Genomic DNA, 20,656 nt, shown 5'->3' with positions numbered 1-20,656 from the left:
GAGTCCCACATTCCCCGTGCCAAGTGCCGGGGAGCGGGGGTTGGACGTGAGCGCTCGGCTCCTCCCTCCCGCCCCACTCGCCCAGCAGCAAAGTAACTCCGGAGTACGAGGGGAGTCGGTGCCACCGCCGCCGCGTTCGTCGCGCCGCAGACGGCTGCCCCAGCGGGCGGCCCCAGGGCCAGCGGGCGCCCCTCGGCGCGGGGGTCTCCTGGCGAGGCGCCGCGGCGAGAGGGGAGGTCGAGCTGCGCTCCGCCCGCCGCCGCGGGCCGGGGCAGCCCCGGCCTCTTTCAGAAACTTCTCCGCAAGTCGGTATGGGCAGGGGGGCCGGCGCCGCCGCCTCGCTGCCGCTGCTGGCGGCGCTCGCCCTGCTGGCCGGCAGCTCGCCCGCCCTGCTCGGGGCGGCCCGGGCCCAGCTCTCGGCAGGTGAGTTCTTGCTCGGCGCCCAGGTAAGGGCGGGCGGCGCGCCGGGGTCGTGTCGTGCCCGGACTGCCTGCCGGGAAAGGGAGGGGAAGGAAGGGGAGAGGGTTGGGAAGGGTCGCACTGCTCCGGGGCCCGGCTCCCGCCCCGAGGACCGGCGGTGGGGCTGCAGAGGGGCTGCCCCACACCCCCACCGCCTCCGCTCTGCGGGGCGCGTTGGGCGACCCACGCGTGTGCGCAGGCTGCTGGTGCGGGGCTCGCAGGGGCGGGCGAGCGCGGGCTTCGAGCGCCTCACAAACTCCCTTTCCTCACCTCCTCCTCCTTCTCTCCCCCGGCCAGCCTCCCAGGTGCCGGCGGGGCTGGAGCTGTTGTCGCCCCTTCCCCCGCTCAAACTTTTCCCGGCGTTTCCCTGCCCGGCGCGGAGGGCGCAGCCCGGCCGCTCCCCTCGCCCCGAGGCGTGGGGCGGGGAGACACGGGGGCCACTGGGATCCCCCCTCCCCACACTAAAAAAAGACTGGTGGGTGAGAAACAGGACGGAAAGCACCGATAGGGTCGGCGTCTGTTTTGTGTGAAAGATGCGAATTTCTCGCCCCTTCCTCCCCGGCCGCCCAACGCCACGGGGTTTTGCGGAATTAAAGCCCGCGGGGCCGGGCGGTGGGAGCTGCGGCCGGCGCGGTGGTGAGTTGTTGGCCCCGGGGGAGCCTCGGGGCAGAGAGTCCGGGGCTGGAGCGGCCGCTCCGGGAAGAGGGGGCAGCATCTCCCGTGCTGCGCCGGGGCGATGCGGGGCACTGGGGACTCTTGCGCCGGACCGTCACCCCCACCTGCTCCGCTATAGTTTATGAAGCACCCTTCGTTTGCTTGGGGTGAAGCTTTATCGTGAACGTGTTCTTATTTTTCGCGGCGTGAAGTGTTACGCGAAGGACTGGCTGAAATAGAATTAAGGCTCTTGTTTTTCTTTCTTCCCTCCCCCACTTTCTTTTGAATAGTACTTGCGAATGCATCGGGTGCATCAGTTGGACAGGCATTTGAGATCTTTATCATAGGCTACTGATTTGAAAACTGCCGTTAATAAAAGTATCTACACTCTTGAGACTTTAAAGGACTGATGTGTGATGTGACTTTAAAGGGGCTTTTCTTCTTTTCCTCCTGGTCCTCCTATAAATTAGTTTTTAATTGAGACATTTGAAATGTCATCGATTAAGAAATACGCTGAAGCAGTGCTGGTCTGAACAGATTATATCCATCCTTGTGTGTCTGACTTTGGTGTGTATAATTTAACGTCTCTGTGTCAGAATTGTAAAATTACATAAGCGCCTACGAGCCCTTTACCCGGGAAGGGAAATGTACCATATACACAGCTGGTAGGTTGTAGAAACAGCTAAAATAAAATATTCCCAAGCGTAATATCTTTTCATTCAAAACCATAGTTAAGTCAGACCAGTGATTTTGCTTTACTCTTAACTCATCAGACTAATGTTAACACCAAAGGTAACACTTACGTAAAGATTTTTTTATAAGCTCGTTCACTGGTGTAAGGAGAGTAGGAAGTTCTGATAACTTATATGGTCTGTGGTATTTTATGCTAAAAATGTGGCATGCAGCCCATTTTGGAATTGCAAGTTCAAGGAGTCGGGTTGGTACTGTAGAGTATGTGTTAGGTAAGTGGAAAAGAACGTTCAATATCCTTCTGACCAGAGTAGGTGAAGCTTGTCATGGAGTTGAACAATTGTATCTAGGAAACACAAGATTAATTTTTGTGTGTGTGTGTGTATAGCATGTCAGTAGCTAGAGACTTTAGTTTCTACTGCCAAGTATCAAGAATACTGATGTATTGAGCCAGCCGGAGGTTTATTAATCGGAGACACTCAGACTTTTTTGAAGGTTTAGCAAAATAGAGTTGTTAGTAGCTGGTTCTATCATTGTACTCAGTTTAAGGTATGGTTCTTGGGCTCTTATTAAATGCATTTGATATCCACAAGTAGAGCTATGCCCTACAGAATTTGGTAACTGCCACAAACTTTGTTTCGTTATTCTAAGTCAGTCCCTTGGGGGGTGTGTGTGTGTGTGTTTGTGATTCTGTTGATGAGACTTCTTTATCCTGGTGTTAGTGGATGAACACAAAGGTTTGGGTTCGTATGGCTGTTCCAGTGAGAGCCTTTCTGTAGCTTATAACGAGAAGTTTCTCTGGTGCACACTGGAACATCTGTTTTATACCTAGTCATCTCCACTGTTCAACATAGGTACTGTTTTACAATCATCTTTCATTGACTGCCTTCCACCGTCCTCACCATAATATAACAGCCTGTACTTTTCCAAGTTAAACTAAACCTAGCTGATTCTTAGCTCCCTTTTTATTAGTATTCTTCTTGTCTGAGCTGCAAGAATTGAAAACTGTTAATTTTCCTTTGTCATTAATGAAGGTATTAAATCAGTCTGGACCTTTCACAAATCTCTCTCTCATTGTAATTTGATTTTTATTTCCTTTTTATGATGCTCTGTACTACTCCTGAGCATGAACGATAGCAAGATCCAGAATTCTTCATAAAAACTTTGACGTGTTTATTAAGGGTCTAATCAAATTAGTATGAATTTTTTGAAAGTTGGCCTTCTTTGGGAACTGCGTGTGATGATTTGCCGTCTGTTCTTCCTCCTAACATATTCCATGAAAGCAAATGAGAAGGAGCAGCAGCAACTTAGGAAAAAGAACAAGATACATTTTGTAATTTGTTGCTGTCTTAGAAATTGTGTATGTCTTCTCCGCCCCCTTCGTGCATAATCGAGACATTGTATCTTTTGTTTTTCTCCCCAGATTTCAAATGAAAAAGCCCCCAAGCAAACAAAACCCCAAGCAGCTTCTCTCTGCTCTTCTCCCCCGCCCCCTTCCCCCCAACACAGCCATAATCCGCAGTGTAATGTTTTCTGGTCTCTGTAGATTGTTTCTTTACACCGCTGCTTTCCATGACCCTTCAACTTGGGTGCGTGCCTGTCAGAATCTAGGCCAAAATGTTTTGGCAGTGTGTTCTCTGTTGAAGTCTAGCTATTCCTTATATAGCACCTCCTTTCATCTGCAACTCCTACAGTTTGATAAAGAACAAGTTCAGCTTGTTTTCACAACTCAATCACTTTAAACTTATATTTTTTGAATATTATTTTTAGCAATTTGCATATTTTCAAATTTGAAAAAAAAAAAGGAATATTTAAAAAAAAAATTTGGAAGAATGTTGCCAGCTTGTCAGCTAGCTGATAGAAATATGCATTGCACTGCCTCTGATGGTGTCTGTGCAAGTGTGTGGGGTTTTTAATTACTAAATAAAAGATATGAGGATAAAAATTCTATGTGCATCAGCTTACCTGAAGGTATTTAACTGTGGTATTTCAGACCACAGGTTTTTTAAGCATAAAAAGCACTGTATGTTTTATGAGTTCAAGTAATTTATTAGAATAGTTATTCCTTAGATTTTTGCATGCAAAATAGTTAGTGTCACAAATGAACATGTAAGAGTAAATATTTCTAAGTTAATCATTTTCCCTTCCCCTGATAAAATAGTTATAGTCTGTTTTTGGGAGTGAATCTAATTCAGAAATTTGATATGATAAAATAGAAGATATTATTTGTTTAATAACATTTTTTTCCATTAAATATACTTACAGAGAATAATATGAAGATTGTAACCAGCATATCTCTTGTTTGTAATCCTATAGTAGAAGACACTGAGAGCTCTTTGAAAATGTTGAAAAATACTTTAAAGTAATCAAACTCAAATTAGCTCTTTGCCACCAGAACAGCAAAAGGTTCTTCAGTCACATTTTACCTTGAATGTGCTACAATTTGCATATATACGAGATATACAAGAGACACTGGTGCAGGTAGGCGTCTATGTATAAGAGACTTATCAGTAGCTTTTTTTATTTCCCATCAAACTGTTAAAATGTATTGACAAATTATATGGAAAATGAGTGAAATTGGAAGTGAAATTATTTTCTTGCTTTCATCACCTCCTTCTCAAATGTTTTCTTCTCTTTATATATTCAGTTCCTTCCATGGCACTGTTGGTTCACAGATTACTTGTCTATCTGTATTTTCAAGTGCCATATTACACTTATACAATGGATATAAATTTTCTAATTGGAATTTAACTGATTCATGTGAAATTGAAAGCACCCACAACACAATGACCCCGGAAGTCCTGTTTAGTCCCTTTTTTCTGAGAAATTACAATACTGCTCGATTAGTGTGGTAGTGATGTACACAGTGCACCTTAAAACAAGGAAGAGGTCTTGCTCTTATTTAAGATCTAGTTATGATAATTAATAAAAATTTAAAAATCCCAAGGAGGGAGGATCTGCACACGATGGGGTGGGAGGTCCACCTAGTCCAGTCTCAGATGGTGGGCACTTGGGGAGAGGGATTTTTGTCAAGGTGAGTGACTTCCTCTGATTATTGTCTATCCACAGTGACAAAGTGTTAGTATTTTGTACTGTAAGTGGACTTTGTAACCATGATTGTGCCTGATGACATTTTCAGCCTGTATTGCTTTTAGCATTTGCCTTGCTTTCTGGTAAGGAATCTATGAGTTGTATGGGAAAAGCTGTGGTCCTTTGTTTTTTGAAATAGCTAGTTGTATTTCATATATCCTAGCTCTTGTATTAAAAGATGAATGATAATTTATCCCATTTTGCCTTCTTCATGCTACACAGAGTTTTTTCACTCTATCTCAACCGTTCTTTTTCTAGTCAGAAAAGTCCAGTTGTAGCCATCTTCTATGAAGCTACCATTCCATACCTTCTTTTTATACTCTATCAGCCTTCTCTTTCTGTTCCAGTTCTACATTGCTCAGAGCATCTGTGAGACAGCTGCCCAATGGGTTTATACAGCCCTTAATAATGATTTCTGTTCTGTTTCTTATCTATAGTGTGATCATTCCTGTCATTTCCTTGGCTTTTTTGACCATTTGTCTCACTCCTGGTTGTGAGCTGAAACATCTGTGGAACTATTGCATTACTGAAGAGCTGAGATATTGCATTAAATGATGGTCTGTGATGTGGCTGTGACAGTGGACAGCAGAATTCTTGGGAAGGAGAGAGTCTTTAACCAGCCCTTTTGGAGGAAGGAGAGATTTTAAGCAAGGCTCTTGAAGGACCTGTGACATCATGTTGGGTGTTTGGGAGAGTTTAATGCTTACCACAGTAGTTTGTCTCTTTCTCTTTCTTGAGATGCTCTTGTTAATACAAGTAAGTTAAAAAGAGTTTATCCTCTTACATGTAAAGATTGACAGTGTCTGGATTAACATGCAGAGAGATCTGCAGCCTTGCTGTGGTGCTGCTTCCTGCTCTTGAGTCCTTACGATGTCTTTGTATGATCTCTGTTGGGTAGACCTCTAGGTCATCTCACCTCTCAGGAGATGGTATGTGACTGAGCGTCAGCATCTGTTTTGGTGAAATCTCTACTCTTTCTTTTGCAACACAGATCCTGTTGAATGTGTAATAAAAAAATTACTTCAGTTCTGTTAGCTGAGTCAGTTAGGATATACCTTGTGTTTTCAGGTGCTGATGGAATCCCTTCTGTCATAGCTTATCATGGTCATGAAAAGATGCCTTTGTAGTGCTGCTCTCAGAAGTGTGTGCTCAGATTTGGAGCTTCATTTGCAATCTGCCTATGCTGTTAAACTAATCTAAATTACTGCTGCCACAGAGGGGGGCATTTCTATCACTTGAGTAGCTCTCGGGTCTTTGCCTGTGCTAGGTCTGGCCATCAAGTGGCCTGTGGGTGAGTTGGTTTAGCTTTATGCCAATCTCCTTGAAGGGAGGATGGGGCTTGGGATTAGTTCCCTATTGGTTCACTGATGTTTGGGAGGATGAGGGCTGATGGTGGGAAGGCTCAGTTTGACAGCTGTAATTGCAGTGCAGCTCATGTGAGGTGAACCTGGCACTGTTTTGAGTCACACTGGATCTACACTCTACTCACCATGCCAGCTGAGGAAGTACAAGCAGGGGCCAGGAGGGCACAGACTGAGGTGGGAAGAGAGGCCTGGTGCTCCCTCTGGAGCTGGAGGGGTTAGGCTGGGTGAAGGCGTTTGAGGCTGCGTTCTGGCTGACTGCGCACCAACTGATGACAGCGTTATGCTAGTGTTTCTGACATGCAGCTCTGAGTAAAATGGGCTTAAATGTGTTCTTTTGTTCTAATAGGTAGCTAAGGCATTTATTATATAATTGTATAAGCAAGGAGTGGCCTATTCATGGCACTTAGTAGAGAGCAATTGTGATGTCAAGCAACAGGACTTGATGGAGATGACACCTAGATACAAGGCTAGAATTAAAGGATGTTGTGACACCCAGTTTGGGGCACAGCAGGAACTGGTTTACAGCTGTTTTCTGTGGTTTCCACATTTTTCCATGCATGATCTATCCTTGCCCATACTCTGGGGTTTTTAAATAGGATTGCTCATGAGATGTGGATGTGGGTAGAAGAGGAAAAATGGCCATGGTTTCTAAAGGCCAGAGTGAGCTATTTGGGCAGTGGTAAATGGCACTGGTGAAAAATTTGCATCATCTGGTTGAGCATAAAGTCCTTCTACACCTAATTTTGTAGGTCAGAGAGGTCATTACCTTGTGCTGTTTCCTGGTAAGCCTTGACTACAGGTGGCTTTAAACTAGTTGTTTAAAATTGTGCGAACTACCCAGCTGAAGTCACCTATAGTGCATACCTGCTATGTATTTGCAAGCCACTTAGTCTGCTCTTACTAGGAGGCCATGTAGTTGAAAGCTGTGTTTGCATTTTCAGCAAAAGATCTGAGGGATTAAATTTCTTGAGGATTGGTGCTGTGGAAAAGTTCAATTCTTTGTCCAGTACTAAGGTAATATGAGGTTATTTTTGTTAGCCAGTGTATGAAAGATTGGACCTTTCAGTTTGTCAGAAAGTCATTTACTTCTGTTGCCACTTACTAAAAACATGTGATTATATTTATTAATTGAGTAGGAAAAGAAGCCATTTCTCAACTACCGTGTCATGAAATTAATTCTACTGACTTATGAGACACTGTTGAATACTTTCAATCCAAGTTCTGTTGCAATGAAATTATGCTATGTTCATTCTAATTATTACACACTGGTTACTCAATTTATTTTGAGGTGGAGTTGTATGCTTTCTTTTGTGTGTAAACACTTGTTCTGTAACAGTAAAAACGACTGATGAATATTAACCAGAAGAGAAAAATGCTATGAAGAAGAATTGTGGCTGTAATTCAAGTTAATTCAAAACTGCTCAGAGTTCAATTTTTGACTGGATAACTGACTTCTTGAACTATTTTTTGTATTACTATTTCTGAATAGAGGTTGTGCTTTTTTGTGAGTACTATAGTGTGGTTTATGATATTTGTTGTTTTTAAATGATTTATGGTTTTAAGTAAAAAAGAAAAAAGACTATTAAAGCTCTGAAATTTTAGGCTGTTTTTTGCCTTCTTCACTACAGTGAAAAATAAAAATACGAGACCTGGCAGAGAGTTGCCCTGTCGCTATTAATTAGAAAAATGCTCTGATTTTGTATTTTGACACCTCATTGTATCTGTATCACAGCTCTGTGATATTAGGCTAGAGTAAGATCAAAATTGTCTTGGTTCTCCTAGTGTCATCCTATTTGCCTGTTCTTTGTAAATGTGAAAGCACTTATCAGCCATGAGAGTGCTGAAGAAATGTGACTGAGTTCATGACTAGATAAGTTGTCAGTGCTGACTGCCATCACTCTGTTTAAAATACTTTAAAGGGACACTTTCTTATAAAAATAAAGGCAGTTTTATGTTTTGTTCAACTTCTGATTCCTTAGAAGAAATGCATTTTTACAATTGCAGAATGTACTTTCTCAGACATCTCTCCAATTAGTATGCTTGAGTCTGAGTGCTGCATGCATTGTAAGTAGACAATACATATCAAAACACTGTTGTGTTAACTTCAGTGCTATTTGTCATAAGTTTTACAGAGGAAATAATGGTGTTGGCTTAAGAATGTTAAGTAAACAGAAGACGCCAGTCCAGTTTCGGCATTACTGAATGATTGGTCCCATAATCCCTTCCCCCATACCTGAAATAAGAAGTGGACTGTCATTTTCCCTGCTGTTCTCACACTCCTTGTCCCTGTGGTGGTGCATCTGCCTCCCACCTTCCCCAGGCCAGTGTTTTCTTTAAGTGACCTTAGACACTTGTGACAGCCCCCTCTGCCCCTTTTTTTTAACCTCCTTGGCTGTCCTTGTTTTTTGTTGGAAGAGTTTAATGTTTTGTGCCATAAGTGAAGGGAGGTAAGGTAGATGAGATTCCTTACTCAGAATGGTTAGGTATAAATAAATAGTTGAGTATAAATATAATTTGACTTTTCGTGAAATTTTTGTGTGCTCCTTTGCTTAACTGGTTAGCTGTATCTGTCTTTGTTTATGCGACAATGTGGTTTGGTGCATTCCATGTTCACTTTCCAGGCTAGAAAATTTCCAGTTAAAGAGGCTTTCCACTCTTGCACAGCAGAATTGTAATAAAATTATCTTTTCAGTCTTTTCCTTAGCCAATTCAGAAAAGCCAAACAAATATTCTCCTTGCAGTTAGTTTTTACCAGTAATCAGTCCTGACTCAATTTGTGAGTATACTAGAAATTGAAAACTCATTCCACAGGCTGGCCAACTCTTCAGCATATGAATACTTTGTGTGTGTGGTCTTGTTTAGTGCAAAAGGTCTATTTATGTTAAGTTTCTTGCATTTGTAAATCTCTGAGGGGTTGGCTTTTCTTCCTTGCTACCTTTTCTTTCAGATAGCATAGCAAACTATTCACAACCCCCACCACAAAGAAAACCCTTTGTCTCCTTGCTTTACTTACTTGTAAGAATGTAAGTAGATATGTAAGTGTGAATTAAAGAAAGATAATTTCCAGGTAAGAGCAAAACCCTTGGCGTGTAATGATTTGGATTTCTGAATCAGTTGAAACGAGGCTTGGTAATGAAAGGGATTATAATTTTCCTGGTAGACACAGGCTAAATAGATGGGTGTAATGTCACAGCATGTAAAGGTTTAAAGGTGGGGTTTTTTTCTGACTGAGGTGGCTGAAACCTGGAAGTGAGAAGTTGTTAATCAAATTGGTTTTTGTTTTAACTTTTAATATTTTTGAACCACTTCTGTTAGTAGTTACTGACTTTAGATGCTGTTATTGGCCACTGTGGCTGACTTTTTCCTTTGATAAAGTTAGTTTAATGGTTTAATGCTTTGATTCTTCTTACATAAGCGGGAAGGTGTTGCATTCCTAGGTGGTGTGTTATTCCCAGTACTTTTTTTTCTCTCCCGTTTTTTTTCCCCTTCTTTTTCCTTTCATTTGAAATACCTGTAAGCTGATTTGGTTAAGTACTGTAGGGTAGGTTAACAGCTCCTTCTGAGTCATGTTGAAGGCATGAAGTGCTTCCAGGTCTGTAGTTCTTTCCAGGGATGAGCAAGTTCCTGGCCAGTTTGTGTATCCTGTTGTCTGCACAGCAGCAGTTAACTACCAGACTCAGTTTATAGGTTGTTTTAAAGGCATTGAAATGGATATACTAAACAGCTTTTTGGGGGGTGGTGATTGTTCTCTCTGGCTCACTTATCTGCGTTTTTTGAGCTTATACTCCAAATGCTCAACTCTTTTGGTGATTTATTGGTGTTTCTGTCAAATGTTGAACAAGGAGTTGCATTAAATGACCAGCATTTTGGAAGGGCAGGATTATGCTCTCATTTAGAGAGGCTGCACAGATGTTCTTTACGAGCATTCAAAAGAGGGGAGTCTGTACATTGCTTTAGGGTTGACAGAAACCATGTATTTTAAAATCCTTGGTCCGAGCTTTATGGGCTATGTGACAAGGCTGTGAACCTGAAAGAGTAGCATTTGTGATTAATAATGACATTTGCAGACCCTAGGAATACTGGAATATCTGTTGGATTGCTTTGCTTGCATAGTGATAGTATCCAGATGCTAAGCATAAACATCTCTCTCTGTTTGCTTAAGCATGGAAATGGAAATGAAAACAAGTACCAGATAATTTGAGTTTCTGGGAAATAATTTTGGCCATCCATCTCTTTAAACAGCTACTCTTGCCACCTGAAAGCAACCTTAAGTAATTAATGGGCCAGTCCTTTTCTATGATGAAGAAGTTGAAAGAATTAGAATAATTATCTTTTAGTGGAAGTGAATATGTGATTAAACAAACAACAAAAAAACCCCACTGCTCTTGAACGTGAAGCATTTGCATCGTGAACCTAAACCTAAACAAATACCATCATTAGCAAGTGAAGCAAAAGGCAAAGAAAATACTCAAATTTACTGAGTTTCTCTATTAGGCAGACCCCAGAGGACACAGGAACAAGTGAATGAAGTTGGTAAATGTTTATTTATTTCCCTAATAAAATAACAAATTTATTCACTTTTGAAGTGCACAACAGTACTGATGTCAATTACCTAATAGGCAGTTTGTTAAGTTCTTACTAAGTACTGTTTCCTGGGCACTGCTTGTGTAGTACTTGCAACAAAGCTGTAGTGGAAAGTAGTTTTGGAGAATTTCTTGTCTTGAATAATACTTTGAAAACGGGTAAGCAACATAATCTTACTTTGATTTATGAAGAATAGGGGAGGCATAAGTGCACTACTCCTTTGTCTTTGAAGGAAAAGCAACTGGTCGCATATTTATTGGAGGACAAAATTAAGTATTGGGATCCCAATTTTGTAATAACTAAGTCCTTAAACCATAAAGATCCCAAGTCCCCTTACATGTTCTTCCACATCAGTTATTGTCTTGTGGTTGAGGATCAAGTCTTGTGATGGTGGCAGCATTTTAGCTGTGCTAACAAAATAGAAGATTTGAAAAAGAGTAGCGTAAAATTAAGAAGTGGTAGAAGGGATCTGTAAATCTATTACAGAAATCTTGAAGCGGATGAATTTCTTCAGTACTGTGCCATGAATGAGAAGGATGCCTTTTTTTCTCTATAAGACACAAAATGTGGACTGAGAATGAAAGAAGTTAAGCCCATCCTTGTTGCTGCTCTTCAGCTTTTGGTACTTTAGGAATAACTTGTATTTTATCATCATCTTGTTACACTGACAGGTTTGTGGGCAGTAATACATAAAATTCTAAACAGCTCTATTCGTGCTGTATGTTGAGTGTATTGCCAGGTGAAAGAGGTCAGAAAAACAAACTAGCCTACCAGCCTGTGGGATGAATACCTTCTTAGTTAAGACTGAACTACGGGTAGGCAGGGGGTTTTGATCACTTTCTTGATAATTCTCCAGTTTTTTCCATGTGTCTGCTCAGCTTTTGTTTTATTGGTGTGGGGTTTTTTAAACTCCCAGATTAGGGTACCTTTATCTTCCAGTTTACTATATTAAAAAGGCCTTGTCAAGGTGGAATCCAGGTAAAACTGGTTTCTATTTATTTCCTAATCCTTTTTTGAGACATTCTGCATTAAAGATGACTGTGTATGGTTTATCATGGTATTCTTCCTGTCCATCTTTTACATTCTCTCTTATCTGCTTGTTTACTGCGTCTCTCAACTGTAGCAATTAAGTATCTGATTAAATTTACATTCCTTTGGGTAAGAATTAAGAAAGAGCAGGCAGTATTTGACCTCAGTATTTAAGCAAAATGGGTCCTTCTTATATAAAAGATTATTTTGTCTATGTTTAGGTCCAGAGAAGTTGCTATCTCCTTATACTTTTGCAGTTCAGAACACAATTTAGGAAAAGAGTGGGATTGAACTTTAGGATTTCTGTAATCTGTCAGGGGAAAAAGCAGAGAAAGTATAGCAACATTAAGAACATTAGAGTTGCACATATTAAAAACTTCTGTCTAAATAAGTTGTAATTAAGAGGATTTGCCTTTAGCAGTATAAAAGATAAACTACCAATGATTGTATCTTCTATGTAAATGTTCAGTAATTGATGTATAGCTCATAAATGGACCCAGTGGCTGTTTGATGAATGTGTTTATACATGATAAAATATATAAATACTTCTAAGTCCCTGGAGTATTTTGCTTTCTTTCACATATGATTGATCAGTTTACCTAAGACACAGAGTAGTTTGTTCTCAGACGCAGTTTACAGATTCTGGCATGATGAAATGTTATAATAGCAAGAGATAAAATGCATGGGCAAAGAAGATATTCTTAATGGGGAACTGTAATCAGTGTTTGAAAACTGGCTAATGGATTGCAGAAGATAGCAGCCTAACAGACAGACAGCAGTAAAGACCATGTATGAAAATGCAAATACATGGTAAAATTAAATGAAGTCAAAGCTTGGCTAAATGTTCTGTATTTCAGTTTGCTTTCCAAAAACTTTGAAATGAAAGGCTTGGATAACTAGGAAGTCGTCCTTTTTTAATTTAAACTGTTAATGTTGAATGTCTGTGAATAGAAACATTAAAAAAAATAATTTCCAAAGGCAAAATAAAGTTATGTTTGGGTAGAGCTGTCTGCATACTTAGCTGCACTGTATTTTGGTCTTGGAAACTTATGAATTGCTCCAGAAAGAAATTAGAAGGATCTTGCCAGTTTTATCTGTGATGCTAGTACCTCTCAGTGCAATTCTGTTTTTGTGTCTTAGAAGGACTATGGCCGTATCTGCATTGGCAAGCAATCTAGTGCAACAGATGCTGGTTGCAGAATTGAAGCATTACAGAAAGTGAGGCACTTGGAACCATTGCATGTGGTGTAGCCAGGCAGGGTTACCTCAGATTTCACAGTCTCTTTCCTGTAGGCTCATTTTTTTCTGGTGTCTTGGATTCCTAAGGATCTCATGGTACACAGTCCACTAACTTTGAATCAAGCTTCCCTGAGAAGTCTTGGAGCATTTCAGATGTGGATCTTCTGGTGTGCTCGTCTCTGACTGTGGTGGTGAAGTTCACCCGTATGAGAACTGTGCTGAGAAACAAACTAATGGTAAATGGCAATCAAGGCATTTATTTTCCTTCTCTTTTGAACCAAATTCCCAACACAGGTACGACTTATTTTAAAAAACCAAACAAAATAACCCCCAAAACTATAGGACACTAGACAGGCTCCCTGCTAGAGAGTGTATAAAAATCAGCAGGACAAAAAACTGAAGAGGAACATGCTCTGAAAAAGTAACAATATTTTTGAAATTATGTCTCTTCCCCTTTTCACGAACATGCATCTCTACTGTGGTTTTAAGTGTTTGGCTAGTAGGCTTTTCAAGTGGTGAGCAAATAAGAGATGACGATGATGATGTCTTAATTTAGTGATGAGTGTTTTCAAGGCCAAGAAGCTAACCTGGCAGGAAAAACTGAAAGCTTGTTTAGATAGTGAAATTAAATACTGTATTCATACAATGCTCTTTATTTGGGTGGGAAGAGCAAAGACTGGCCTCAAAATGTTTGAGGCAGATATCATGCAGGCTGTAGATCTCTGGTTCTGTTTTCCTCTCTGAGATTCTGTTGCCCCTTGTGATACTCATAGTTGAGAGACCTGAAGTACTTTAGTCTCATTATGTTCCTGTGATTTCTGTTGTACTATACCCCTCATTTAGCACCAAGACTTGACTCAATCAGAGTGTACAATGTGGCATTATGCTTTAATTTCTTATGTTCTAAATGATGTCCTAGTTTGTTACCTAGGTGTGGGGTTATCCCATCCTGCAACAGGTAAGTGAAATTTTATATGAAGCAAGACTGCACAAAATTATACCCCACTGAGAGAACTAGTCCTTAATAAGGCAAGCATGTCAGTGTGTTTGCAAGTAGCGTTGATGGTAATAACACTTATTTGTAAAGACACCAATAACGTCTCAGCCTGGCAATAACATCAGTAACACCTACAATGATTTTGAGGGAAATGGTTGGTAAATGGGGCCAAACTAGTAGTTTTCCTGTGAAAATCTCTGAAAAGAGGTAGGGGAGGGAGAGAGAAGAGTTGTTGGTAAAAATGAAGTAGAATATATTAAACTTGAAAATGGAATATAAATCATAGGAAATTGGAGTTAAAATAAGAATTGACCAGGAGCAGGGGGGAAGCTGCATGCTAAGACCAGCTGAGATGTCTGCCCCTATAGAGTTTAATATCTCACTATGTGTGAAGAGTGTGATCTGGAAATGAGATTAAAACAGGAGTTGACCAGAACCAGGAGATGAACCATTGCAACTTCATGGAGGTGTCCACCCCCAAGGAAATTAATATCGCACAGACTAAGGAAAATGTGATTTGCAAAGAAGATATACATGCATTCTCTGTCTCAAGGAGATCATCTTATAGGACTTGGATAGGAAGTAGCCTTGACTTTCTATCAGAGACTAATGTTCTGTTGTCAAATAGATTCTTCCAAGGCCATTTGAACATTTTACTTTAGCAGATTTAGCAACAAAACTACTATTGAATGTTTTATTAATGTTGCAAAGCATATTGTGGCAAGTTCACTCTTCTCATATTTAATCCTCTTCCTTGCACAGTAACTAATAAGCAGATCAGATTTCTGATTAAGCAATGGAGGATCGATGTCATTATTAACATGCGAGACAGTTTTTTTTCTACCTCTGTTAGTGCAACAGCTCCCAAAAGCATGGAGTGTCAGAGATGAGATCCTTCTTTAGAAGGAGGGAAGTGCAAATTTTTCGTAGTTTATCTGTTAGAAAACAGTGGAATATGATTTTTTTATTTTATGGTTTAGTTAAATGCTGTATTTAACACTTTAGTTGCCCTGCTTTTTCTTGAGTTCTCCTAGTAAATGTTTTCACAGAAGTCAGGGAAGTATATAAAACTAGTTATCTCAAAATACAATTCCAGATGAGATATATTTGGTTGCACACTGAGTATATCTGATGATGAAGAAAAATTTTCGAATCTTCCCCTGCATCCCCAAGTTTTAGCATCAAATCTTTCAGGCATATAAGTTTCCTTTGGCTAGAAGTCATGTGGATGTCAGCTATCAAAGTTGTGTGTTTCACTAGGCACTCGAAAGAAAAGCATAATTGTAATTCATGTTATAGTAACAATACCTACACTACCACTTATTGCTGTCTTTCCATTTTCAATGCCAGTTTTCTAATGGAGGGTGACCAGTGCTCCTGGTTCTGTTGGTGGCTGTCGTTGAAATAGAATTATTTACAGAGTAAGTTGTGGTGTCTCTTTCTTCTGCTGTGTTAATCAGGACACATGGAATGTTACTGTGAGCCAGAATAGTTTGGGGTTGATGATTTAATTTTGAGTGGATTTGTGAACGGCATCTGGACCAAGAACATTAGTGCATGGGCCAATCCTGGCAGCAGGAATACCTGTGGGTGCAGGCTGGATAGTGGCTGGGTGATGCCCTGCGAGAAAGGGGTCTGTGGTTCATTGCTGGCTGGGTATGCGTGTGAGGTTTCTTTGTTTGTTTGTTTGTTTGCTTCCGTGGGGCTTTTAGTTAATTTTTTATTTTAGTGAGCAAAATGAATTACATACTGGACTGCACTGAGAGGATTGTAGCTGGCAGATTGTGGCAAGCTGCTGTCCCCCACTACTCAGTGCTGGTGACTTATGTCTGGAGTATTTTGTTGGGAACTGTGGCTCTTGCCCTCTCCCAGGTCACAAAGGATGTGGGGAAGCTGAAGCCTCTTGGGAAGTTACTGAGGTTGGGGCCTAGATGGTGTGTCCTAGATGGTGTGATCTCCAAGGGGCACCTGAAGGGAGCTGGGCTTGTTTAGTCTCAAGATGAAGAGTAAGGGGATAATGTTAACAGGAGGTTGCAAGAACTTGAAGGGTGGTTATGAAGATGACAGAAACCATCTCTTTGATAGCAGCAAATAATACAGTAAGGGGCAGTAGACTCAAATTGCAGCTTGGGAGGCTCAGCTTGAGTACTATAAAACATTGCTCGTGTGTAGGAGGGTGGTAGAGCAGAACAGACTGCCCAGGGCAACCCCTGTCCATTGAGGCTTTCAGTCCTCAGCTAGACAAAGCTGTGGCTAATGTTATAGTCTTGGTGATAATTCTGCTTTGAAGGGGATATTTGGCCTAAATGGCCTCCAGAGGTGTCTTACAAGCAACACTTCTTTGATTCTAGTAGAACTGTACCCTGCAATTTCATGGGGCGTGGGAACAGGTCGATGCAGGTTGAAAGTGCAGGCTCCAGCCTGGCAGAATGGCTGGCTGGTCTCTGCTCCAGAGAGACATTTTGATAACCTTTGCTCCTTCTCTGAGCAGTCAGACTGGATTTTTCTTTTTTTTTTTTTTTTTTGTGAAATGATACATTCACATCTAACCCAGGAACGGGTTTGCAGAAACACATGGACTTCTTTGCTTTTTTTCCTTCCCCCCCCCCCCTCCCCCCCAACTCTGTGAGTTGGGCAAAATTTATGCTTCTTCATGCAAACTCATTTATAAACTTGATTCACTCTGCAAATCAAGCATGAAGACAGCAAGGGTTTGGAGTTTGACTTCTTGCTTCTGTTATATGGAAAGCATAGCTCTCCTAGTAAGAGGATGTCTGAAAGTTCTTCCATGTGATTTCCATTGCTCCACGAAAGAGGCACCTTACAGTTGTATTCAACACTTGCTGAGGTAAAACCTCTCATGCCTGTTTAACCCTTGGCTTTTTGAAGGAGGTGGTGAAATGAAAAACTCCCTTTCCAACACAGAGGACACCTTATGTGAAGTTTTCTGCCTGTCACAGACATGTGTGTAAATACACTTCTCTCTGTTGCCAGACCTTTTCTCAAAACATGCGTGAAGGTGATGTGTCCATATGTGACAATAAGGTCACATTCAAATTAAAAATTAATTTAAAACGTTTTAGTTGAATCATGTTAAAATTCTGTGTGGATTGCTTTCATTCTGTATTAAAATGTTGTATTAAAATTCAGTTTAGTGTAATTCACCTTAGGAATGGATTAGGTTAAATTGGATTAAAGTAGACTAGTTCTGGAAAAAGAGGCTCCACAAGTTTTTCAAAGTGAAGTAAAATGACTTTAGAGATAATTTAGACTAATTTTCATTGTTCCAATATGTCATCCTATGGTACATAAACACTTTTGTCAAGATTAAAATAAGGTAGGTATATGATTCAGCTCTTCCTTGCTCTGCTGAGGATAAATGTCAAATCTCTGTTTTTTTAATGTTGAGCCCTTGTTTTATCCTTCTCTTTTGGGAAGTCTCTGAAGGCCCTGTTGAGCCTTCTTCCTCAGTGTATCAGGAAGGTATATTTTTCAGGTTCTCCAACAAAGTTACTTGAGAAGAAGTGTGAACTCAGATGATATATTATGCTTATTCAAGTTGAGCTGTGCAAATTGCGTAGCTTTTAGTACAAGGCTATTTTTAAAGTTATCAATAAGGAAATGTGTAGGAAGGGGTGTCCCCTACAAAACACCAGACACTTAACTAAAAGTATGGCATTAAGGTCTGTCAGCAAGACTGATTTATCATTTGTGTAGTGCTTTCTTTGAGACTTGGTTGGCTTTAGCCTCAGAAGTATTTCAGATAACTAAGGTCCCCGAGGCATCTAGTGATCTGTTTTGGGGCAATTTAAGGAATTGTGATCCATGACCATCTGCTCTAATAATCCCGGTCAGAGCTTGAAGATGCAGATCATGGAGAGGGAAGTGTGTTTACTCCTTTGTGACCACAGTGGATGGCCGTGCTTCTGCTTAGCAAAGGGGGCCTTAACTCCTTCAGCCGCTTTAACCAATCCAGTGGGAGTTCGAGCAGTGAGCACGCTGTGTTGGCAGATTCTGAAAGGGATTAAAGTCTCCTTGAAGCTGTGTGCTCTAAAATTGTTACAGGCAACCTTCTCATGGTTAAAAATCAAGAAACAAGCAGCTGCTTACCAAGGAAAATGTGCCCCCTCTGCCAAACCCTCAAATTCAAACAGCCCACAGAATAACACCTTTGTGCATGATGTGTTTGATGTGATGTATACTAGTATTTGTGAAACAAGCTTTTTCATATTGTCAAAACTTTTTGAGCTAATATATTCAGGCTATTTTGTATTTGGGAAAAGTAGTTACCTCTTTGTATTTGTTTTAATATATGATAAATTAAGTGATGACTTTGTTGTGAATTTAGAATTTGAAATGGAAGCAGTCTTTCATTCCAGAAGTACAGACACTTTTGTTTTGTAGAAGATCAGTGCAAAATTTTGTAGTAATTTTCTGTAGGTTCAATGTAAATTATTAATATCCAAGTAAGTAATTTTGATTGGCTATTGTGCTTCTTGGTGCTTAACTACAAGATTAAAAGAGTGGATTGAGTTCTGTTTCGTTTAGCTAGCACAGAATTCTTCAGCCATTTCTGTGGGCAAAATGCCTTCTGTTATGGGATCTGTGCTACCTGCAAAGATCATTCGATGTCATTTAGTTAATATCACATTTGCTATATTTGAAGGAAGAGTCCTTCACTTAAAGTGCATTCAGTTTGGGGTTACATAACACTAACCTTGGAGACTGTTGTGATTGTAGGATTTTGCTTCCACTTCTATATCCCATGTATGTATTACTGAGTACTGTCCTGTCACTTCTGTTCCTCTTTTGCATGCTATAATTTCAGTAATTTGCATGCTGTAAATTCAGTCTGATGAAGAGTTTGATGCACACTCTGGAAAACTGCACATGGCTAGCAGCCTGTTGTCATGAAAATAGACACTGAGGGCAAATATGCAGATAATCAAAAAATGTTTGCTTTAAAATTCTGATTTGAGAAAGATCAGGAGCTTAAGTTGCTTTAGATGGGGGGAAAAACCCTCTCTCCCACTGGTTGCTGGTAACATTTCCCATTGGAATGATAGTGCTCTTGACCCACATATGTGGTTTGTTTTTTTTTTGTTTTTTTTTTTTTTTTTTTTGGTACAGTACATCATTGTTGATGACTCCTTGCCATTCAGAAATTCAGGAATAATGATGATTCAAATGCTTTTTAAATAGGAAATCCCATAATATTGATGAAAATGAGGAAAAAATGAGAAGCTGACAAACAGTTGAAGCACCAAAACCAGAAGACTGTGTTTAATAGGATATTTGTCTTCATTTTTTTTTATTATTCTGTATTTTTCCCCACTCTGTGATTTAAAAGAAGTATGAAGAAAATGTTAAAACACTACTTATTGGCCTAGACTTTGGATCCCATTCTTAAATACTGCCAGTATTGCATCTTATTGAACATCCTTGAAATACTTGGTATTATATGATTGGAATTTTAATTTCCTGGAATTTCTGGGAAAATGCTTAAACTCTAAAGGGTTTTTCTTGATTATTCTTTTTAAATTGACTGTGCTTAGGAAAGTTAAGCAACCCCATTCAGAGAATACTCCAGGACTGCCCAAAGCAATTAGCATAGACTTTGTGGTTTCCAGTTAAAACTTCTCATTCACAAGAAAAATCTATCCCATTTTTGGCTTGTTAATTTGAATAAAAGAAAAACTTTTAGGCTTTCAAGCCTGCATTTGTAAAATAATTTCAAATCTAGTATGTAGGCTTCCAAATTGCTAGTTGAAGACTGGTTTGTTTAAAATATGTCAACACCAATTAAATTTAAATTCTGTTTGGTTTCATGTATTGGAAGTTGTTCTTTGTATGATCTGGAGCTTTCCTTGGATTCCATAGTGGTAATGTGTGCTGCTTGAATGAGTTAACACTGCTGGCAGTTCAAGTAGAAAGAAAAAACCTGAGGAGAAATTATGTTCAAGTGGGTAGCCACTTGCAATATGATACCAGTCTTGAAATTCCTAGAGCCAGATTAGTATGATCTGGTTTATTCCTACAAATACGGACCTTGGGGCTTTCTTCATTGTCAAGTGAGTACGTTGAAGTCACAGTTCACTGCGGAGCCATGTGTATTATGGATATTACATACTTCTAGCTTGAACAAGGAGGGAAAGAAATGAGAAGTGTGAATGTTTTTGTTTTCAGGCTAGTTTCTAATGTAGGGAGAGAGGCAATTTTATAGAGCATTTGGCATTCTTAGATGAAAAACTAAAAAAAACCCCTAAAATCTGCTTACATTCAAGAAGATTGGTATTTTATTTATTTCCCCTTCTGTGTTTCTAAGAACATCTTAATTAAACAAGAAATCTTTCAAGCATTGCTGAAGCAATGCTGCAAAATTGTTATACCTGTTTTCTCCAAAACTATGATGCCTGTAGCAAATTTGTGAATTAAAAATGTCTCACTCTCCACTTTTTACCTGAGACAAGGAACATTTAAAGGTTCTCAATAAGGTGCATGTATGCATCCTTATGTAATTTTAACTTTTCTGCATGTTAGTTTATTATTA

The 20,656-nt window shown here is 40.1% G+C and overlaps 1 protein-coding gene across 18 annotated transcripts in view; it reads left to right on the top strand.

Moving 5' to 3' along the window:
* The first annotated feature begins 203 nt into the window (after window positions 1-203).
* Window positions 204-20,656, top strand: part of PTPRK (protein tyrosine phosphatase receptor type K) — a 389,377-nt gene continuing 368,924 nt past the window's right edge. For 17 of the 18 annotated variants that reach the window (XM_042017411.1, XM_042017415.1, XM_042017404.1 and 14 more), the window contains exon 1: window positions 204-423. In XM_042017411.1, the coding sequence (XP_041873345.1) occupies window positions 312-423 (112 nt within the window). In that variant the 5' untranslated portion in view covers window positions 204-311. Of the gene's footprint in view, window positions 424-977; window positions 1,096-20,656 lie in introns of those variants that run through there. The other variant, XM_042017399.1, reaches the window with a different exon arrangement.

This window comes from Corvus kubaryi, unplaced genomic scaffold (assembly GCF_017639235.1).
Source record: "Corvus kubaryi isolate FWS band 111438036 unplaced genomic scaffold, C.kubaryi_AGA036_p1.0 split3-73, whole genome shotgun sequence".
Classification (NCBI taxonomy): domain Eukaryota; kingdom Metazoa; phylum Chordata; class Aves; order Passeriformes; family Corvidae; genus Corvus; species Corvus kubaryi.
This window is presented reverse-complemented; position numbering and strand designations above follow the sequence as displayed.